General features: G+C 35.8%; 1 protein-coding gene across 6 annotated transcripts; it reads left to right on the forward strand.

Moving 5' to 3' along the window:
• Positions 1-1392: 1392 nt before the first annotated feature.
• On the forward strand, positions 1393-6234 carry LOC125580239 (ultraviolet-B receptor UVR8-like). 6 transcript variants are annotated; one of them, XR_007318000.1, is made up of 13 exons: positions 1393-1651; positions 2069-2303; positions 2387-2736; positions 2954-3358; positions 3622-4006; positions 4085-4437; positions 4538-4655; positions 4789-4930; positions 5046-5167; positions 5357-5548; positions 5632-5734; positions 5823-5913; positions 5985-6234. XR_007318000.1 is itself a non-coding variant. In XM_048744480.1 (6 exons), the coding sequence occupies exons 2-6, from the start codon at positions 2076-2078 to the stop codon at positions 4325-4327; spliced, it is 1611 nt and encodes a 536-aa protein (XP_048600437.1). In that variant the 5' UTR covers positions 1393-1651; positions 2069-2075; the 3' UTR covers positions 4328-4506. The 6 variants fall into 6 exon arrangements, 1 of the variants encoding a protein (XP_048600437.1); XR_007318003.1 differs by having other exon boundaries at positions 4538-4930; positions 5354-5548; XR_007317999.1 differs by having other exon boundaries at positions 4538-4930.
• The last annotated feature ends 1077 nt before the right edge of the window (positions 6235-7311 follow it).

Consider the following 7311-nt stretch of genomic DNA (forward strand, 5'->3'; position numbering starts at 1 on the left):
CAAACAAAAAACTTCTAACTTATCAGTTTATTATTCATACTAAACACTTATTCAAAGCTGACATAAAATCATCATCACCATCGAATAAAATCAAAAGAAAACAAAACCTTTGCTTTTCTATAATTTTAAATATTATCCTTCACTTGGAAAGAAAACAATATGAGAAAAGCAGATGGGAATATTCTTGTACATGAAAGCCACAACTTGCGCTTTGTATTGTAACTTGGGAGGTTGGTGTTGCTTCCAAGCCTATATTTTTTTTTTTTTTTTTGCTAAATTGTAAATATCATAGATCAAAGAAAGATTTTACAGAATAAGGATTTTAGTTTTGAACCACTTTGGTAAAAAGGAATAAAAACAAGATGGATCAACATATAACCTAGAAGAGGCTTGAAAGGTTTGTTGTGTCTCCTGGAAGAAATGATATTTTTTATCTTCATGTTGATTGCCTGAAACACAATGGATGGTGGCACCGCCTTCTGATTGTGAACCAAGTTATTTCTCTGCTTCCAAATGTGGTAGATAAGCGATTGCGCAGCGACCTTCCTCAGCAGAGTGATCTTACATATCTTCTTATCAAAAAAATTGTTTGGTTTATAAAGTTACAGAAACAAACACTAACTCATTTGTGTGTTTGGTTTATAAAGTTAAAGAAACAAACACTAACCTATTAAACTGTGTTTAGTTTACAAAGTTATGGAAACAAACATTGCGTGACTGGTAACCATCGAGAAACATTAGGAATTAATAGAAAAATAACGAATATGAATAAAATTTTGGAAATGATGAGGAATGAAAGTTTTTTATCAAAATTAACAAGAAACGTAGTTGCATTATAATTTTCTACAAAAAAGGAATGAAAAGTAATGAAAAGAAAAAAATATTTCTCATGAATGATAATCTTTTAAAAAAACATTAAAGAATGTAGTGTTCATCTTAATGTCCTTGGTTACCATTCAAACTCATTTAATTTCCTTTGGTTTATAAAGTTACAAAAACAAATACTAACACATTTCATACACAATTAGAACAACTGTAGAAGAATCAGTTATATACTCATTGTCAACTTCACTATAATATGGATTCAAGAATTTAAGTTCTTTCACTTTGTATCCTCATAGAAAGGACAAGAAGAATGAAAAATTGAGGATGTCACTATAGTGGATAACTATGTCAGGACTCATGATGAGTAACTAACATTTTATACTCCTAACTATTAAACTATAAAGATCCGTTAGATGGATAACTTGTTCCACCAGTCGAGCCCTCTTTCGGATGCACACGCATGTATGTATACAAGATGTTATACACCACTACAAGTATACGTATATGTGCATATATACATACATACAGCAACACAAGTTAACAGAGAATGTTGTAATAGAGAGATATTCTAATTGCTTTGAGACCACCGCATAAAAGAGACATTTCCTCCTCATTCACTTCCCTCAACGCACAAATTTGCAGACTTTCCGAGAAGAAAAACAAAAGTTTAATAACTAAAAATAAAAAAGGGAATTTTCACCGTCAATTCTCTGAAGGAAAATATTGTCCGATCATTCTTTTCATATCCCTCTTTCTTCATTGCTCTGATCAGACATCAAAACCAAACAAAGAGAAACCACTTGGGGCTGTCTGTAAAATTCCAGAGGTTCGATTCTTGATGATGATTATGGTTTGATGCAGATGGGTTTTCAGAAAGTTGGATCCTTTATGATTGATTGATCATAACTTTGCTTGGTTAACTCTTGATCTCTTGATGTGTTTGGTGTTGTTCAATTAAGATTTGATTTTGAGTTTTCTCGGTTTGTAAGGTCAAAACAGAGTTGCCGTGTGCAGATGAGAAAGAGAAGTTCTTTGCGTGTGACAAACAGTTTTCTTTAAGATTCATTTTTGTTCTTACCATTTTTAAATTTGATTTGATTGTTTTCACAGAGTCTTGCTCTGTTCTTGATTAGGAACAAGAAGCCTTGTTATAACCCATAACGTTGCTTCCTTGATACTATCTTACAAGCTATAGTTTGAGAGTTGTGACTTGGATCCTAACTTGTTTCTGTTTCCTCTGTAGATCATAAATGGATGCTACAACTAGTGGAACTCAATCTTTACATTGTCATAACTTACCAGATCAACCAGTTTCCTCTGCTGCTGCTTCTCCTCCTGTGACTCCATTTCAGAGGCAGAAACGCCAATGCTTTGGAGACTCAACTCCCGGAGAGTTTCCTTTAGCAGCTAACCCTTCCATTGTCCTTCATGTTCTCACTGAATGTAGATTGGATCCTCGTGACCTCGCAAATCTCGAGGTTCAATTCTCTAAAAAATGTCTAAAATCTTTTTTTTTTTTTTAAATTTCAAGAATTTATTAATTTTGTTGTTGTTGGTTTAGGCAACATGCTCCTTCTTTAGCCAGCCAGCAAACTTTGCACCGGACTGTAGTTTATCACTACCCGAGCTCGCCGCTCTCGACATGTGTAATAAAAGAATGATTTTCAAACCGATGAGTGAACAAGAACGTGAAGAAATGAAACGTAGATGCGGAGGTTCATGGAAACTAGTCCTTAGGTTTTTGCTGGCTGGTGAAGCGTGTTGTCGAGGAGAGAAGTCTCAAGCCATTGCTGGTCCTGGTCACAGCATTGCCGTCACATCAAAGGGACAGGTTTATACCTTTGGTCACAATAACTCTGGTCAGCTAGGACATGGCCATACCGATGAAGAAGCTCGGATACTACCCATCAGGTTACTCCTCATTGACATCAAATCCCTGAGATTTATGGTGCTTGAAACAATAACAAAACATATTTTTCTTAATTATTTCAAGACCAAATCATAATAAACATATTAAAAACTAATATTTGTTGATCAAAAAAAAAAAAAAAAAAATTAATATTTTGGGGGTTATAGGCGAATGTTTCATCTCGGTATGAACCGGCTCGAGTGTTTTCCTGTTGTGCAGGTCATTGCAGGGAACCATAATCATCCAAGCGGCAGCTGGTGCTGGTCGGACAATGCTGATAAGCGATAATGGGAGTGTTTACTCCTGTGGGAAAGATTTGTTTGGTGAAGCTGAGTACGGAGGGCAAGGAGGGTCTAGACAAGTTACGACTCCTCAGCTTGTGACATCTTTAAAGAACATATTTGTTGTGCAAGCGGCGATAGGGAATTTCTTTACTGCTGTTCTGTCGCGAGAAGGGAAGGTTTATACATTCTCTTGGGGCAGCGATGGTAGACTCGGTCATCAAACCGAGGCTAATGATGTTGAGCCACGTCCTTTGTTAGGTTCGTTAGAGAATGTACCCGTTGTGCAGATTGCTGCTGGTTATTGCTACCTTCTTGCCTTGGTTTGTCAACCAAATGGCATGTGAGTTCTTTCTCTTATACACTAAGACCATCTCAAACCCATTTCTATATTTTATTTAGAGATAGAAAATAGCATTTTTCTATATTTTCCTCTAAAAATATAAAAACTCTATTATTATTAGAGTCATACATCGGAGCAAACTCATTCCTATAACAGAGTTTCTCTAATTTAAAGAAAAATATAGAACTGAATATAGAAGTGGATTGGAGATGTTCTAATATTTGTCGAAAACCGGTCTGACGCAATAGCAATGTTTGTTTTAGGTCGGTTTATTCGGTTGGTTGCGGTTTGGGAGGCAAGCTCGGTCACGGGTCGAAAACCGATGAGAAGTATCCTCGTGTTATCGAGCAGTTTCAGCTACTGAACTTTCAACCTAGGGTAGTTGCAGCTGGTGCTTGGCATGCAGCGGTGGTAGGTCAAGATGGAAGAGTGTGTACTTGGGGTTGGGGAAGATACGGTTGCTTAGGACATGGTAACGAGGAGGGTGAGTCAGTTCCTAAGGTCGTTGAAGGGCTAAGCCATGTCAAGGCGGTTCATGTCGCAACGGGAGACTACACTACTTTTGTGGTCTCGGAAGATGGAGATGTGTACTCTTTTGGTTGTGGTGAATCTGCTAGTCTCGGTCACCATACAGCCGTTTTTGAACAGGTTAGCGCTTGCTTGATGTAACATATAAACACAACACAAACACCTTATGTTTTGGTTTGGTTTTGGTTTTGTCTGTAGCGTGATCGGCAAGCTAATGTGTTGAGTCCAGCGGTAGTAACATCGCTGAAACAAGTGAAAGAGCGGGTGGTTCAGATTAGTTTAACGAACTCGATATACTGGAACGCTCATACGTTTGCACTCACGGAATCAGGGAAGTTATTTGCGTTTGGTGCGGGAGATAAGGGTCAGCTCGGAGCAGAGCTCGGTCGTGACCAAACAGAGAGGTGTGTACCTGAAAGAGTGAATATCGATCTCAGTTAGCGGTTGCATTGTTTGTTGGCAGGAAATTCGCAGTTTGACGTTAGGAAAACGTAAGGAAATTGCGTTTTTTAACCTTGTCGGAAGTTTGTACAAAGGGGGTGGGACATAAGTTAAGGAACTTGTCTTAACAATCTATTTATATAAAATACAGTTTATTCTCTCCTTAGAGAGACACCTCAGCAGACAGGTCACAAATTCATTCATTTTCAGGATGACACCTGTCCCCTTCGGATGAAACTCACTGTTTCATTAAGTGATATGTTCCGGCATGATTTGGGCCTATTTAATTACACGTACATTTTGACGTGTTTTTGGGCTTGGAAATCAGGTGCGTTACGTTTCCCTGTGTACAAAGCTCGATAGCCCAATAGAGTAAACCCTAATTGTGTTCTACGTGAAGAAATGGAATGTTAGTGTTTTGTCTCTCATTTATTTTCGTCTCTCTTCTTTGTTCTGTGGAGACTGCTGAACTTCATCCCTAAATCTGAAACGGTCCGAGTTATGTGTTCTTCATGTTTAATCTCTATTAATTCAATTAACCACGATGAGGCTTTGAATGTGTGCTTAGATTCGTTGAGTAATTGTATCTGCGAGTATAAATAGGTTAGTACTCCTCCTCTCGAAATCATCTTCTCTTCGTCTCTCTTTTATTTTCTTCATTTTGATATCGTTTCAAATCTGTTTGTTGATTATGATTTCGTTTTTTTTTTGTTTTCAGGTGATACTCATGCCAGCCACCGTCTCACCGCGTACATGCATCTTTTGAAAGCGAGTTCAATATACTCCTTGAGCGGATTTGATATGACTCGGTTCAGTCAGAATTTCAGACATGTTCATCATGTAAGCATAATCATTCTCATTCTGTGATTTGAGATCTCTTTGCATTGATCAATAACAGCATTTAGTAACCGACAAATCTAAAATTATCCTATTTCTGTAACACATGATAGTTGTGTAGATTTGTAGAACTGAAAAACTCTTTCTGTGTCAACTGAAATGATCTTTGGGTTGATTTTTGTGTGGTAGCAGAGTTGTGGAGTCATGAAGTATCACTTTTCAGGAACGTTCATTCTCCCCACTTTTGATATGGTAGAACAAAAATATGTGACAGCTGAGGGTACTGAATGATAGTTGTCCTTGAAAGCAAAATTCTCAAACCCCCAAAAGCTGGAGCCAAAGCTTCTAAAGAAGCAATAGAAATGTGGACAGAAGTTTCTCTAGGTAAATACTATATAAATGTTTATCTATAATTGAAATTTGGTTTCAGTTGATATAGATCTGCACTTATATCGTCTGATCTGCAGTTTAATTGTGGCTGCAAAAGACCAAGACCCATGGAATTTAGTTATATTATTGCAACTGCTATCCTACTCTACTCTCTTTGCAATATATGATCAATAATAAAAGGTATGTGTCATAAGAAGAAAGCTTTTCAGTATGTTTTGGTTGTAGTTTTGCATAAGAACATAATCTCATGATGAAGAAACTTTCACAGCCTCTGGCGACATGTATGCAGAACCTTCAGCAAGGAAACCTGGCCATCAATCTGCAAATAACAGCACCGTCCGTGGCTACAGGAATATCAGGTATTTTTGTCCCAATAGATAAGTGGTGGAGAGGTGTTGTTGTTAAAAACTGGAATATGCCTAAAATGCAGTTGCTTCCATCAACAACTCACCCTCACATGCACATGAGCTATTTTGGAAGCTACGTTATTAGCGGCATCACAATCTCTACGACTTGATTCTTTTCTCTAGACGTGATTCTTATCTCCATACCTCATTATCATTTTCAATAACTGAGGTTTGTTGTTTGATCTTTGTTTCAAAAGGTATTTGTATTTGTTTACTGTTGAGAAATACGTTACACATTCATGTTTATATCAAGCTGGCAGATTCTTCCGTCAACATTCGCTTTACCATCCTAAGTTTGTTGAAATAACGGCGGTCATAGCTCAAATACTGACTAAATATAAATGTTTGGTTTTTCTCACTTGGCCAAACTTCTCGGTAACAATATCATTAACAAACAGAACAATAACAACATCATTACCTTGGTTATTGGTGAGAAAAGATTCTGTAGTTTTTGATGTGTACATGGTCATCACCTTAATTTCAAATTACTTCTAAGATGAAAAAAATACATGTTGGGTTTAACCAGTAATAACCAATATTTTAATAATACATTATGCTTTGCTAGCTCCTACTTTATAATTCTACGGAGGTAATACCAAGAAAAAAAGAAGAACCTTTGACCCTAAAGACAACTGAATTATACACACCAAAATACACTAGAAACATGCTTAGACCTCAACAAGCCCTCGGCCCAAAACTATAAGATTTGCCACTTAGTTACTAATTCAAGTAAATAAAACAGAACCACCTTCTGTGCTTCCACATTTACGAAATCAGTAAATACAACCTAAAAACATAAAAAAAAAAATAATAGTTCGTAACTTTGGACATGGTAAAAATAGGCAAACACCATCATAACTAAAAACCATAGTTCAACATTCTGGGCAACGCAATTTCCAAGTCTTATTTCCAAAGATCATTACTAGATAGTTCATAGGGATTTTTCAAGTCTTATTTCTCTACTCAAACACAGATTTATTTGTGTAAATATTTTTTAAAACTTGAATCTTCTTGAAACAAATTTAGTATTATTTATTTAAACTTTATATTTTTATTATGTCAAATTGAAATAGAAATAATATATATACATATATATATATATATATATATAATGTATATATATATTGTTTCTGATTTATTTTTGCTAATTTGTATTTTCTATAGAAAATAATGAAGGTTACTATCATTTAGACCAAAAATAATAACAATATAATCTCAATTTTTTTATTTGTTTGTTTATAATATTGTTTTAATCTATAATAGTTTTAAATTTTTTATAAAATTAATAAATTCATATAAAATAATTTTTTATTATAACTTTCCGCCCGTAGGGCGGGCCAACCCTAGTTT

Source organism: Brassica napus, chromosome A2 (genome assembly GCF_020379485.1).
Source record: "Brassica napus cultivar Da-Ae chromosome A2, Da-Ae, whole genome shotgun sequence".
Lineage (NCBI taxonomy): Eukaryota > Viridiplantae > Streptophyta > Magnoliopsida > Brassicales > Brassicaceae > Brassica > Brassica napus.

Bases quoted from the DNA above. Each gene is read 5' to 3' on its own strand.
- LOC125580239 (XM_048744480.1), top strand. From the start codon at position 2,076: ATGGATGCTACAACTAGTGGAACTCAATCTTTACATTGTCATAACTTA. The intron at 2,737-2,953 runs GTTACTCCTCAT...CCTGTTGTGCAG, and splicing joins GCTCGGATACTACCCATCAG to GTCATTGCAGGGAACCATAA. The intron at 3,359-3,621 runs GTGAGTTCTTTC...TGTTTGTTTTAG, and splicing joins GTTTGTCAACCAAATGGCAT to GTCGGTTTATTCGGTTGGTT.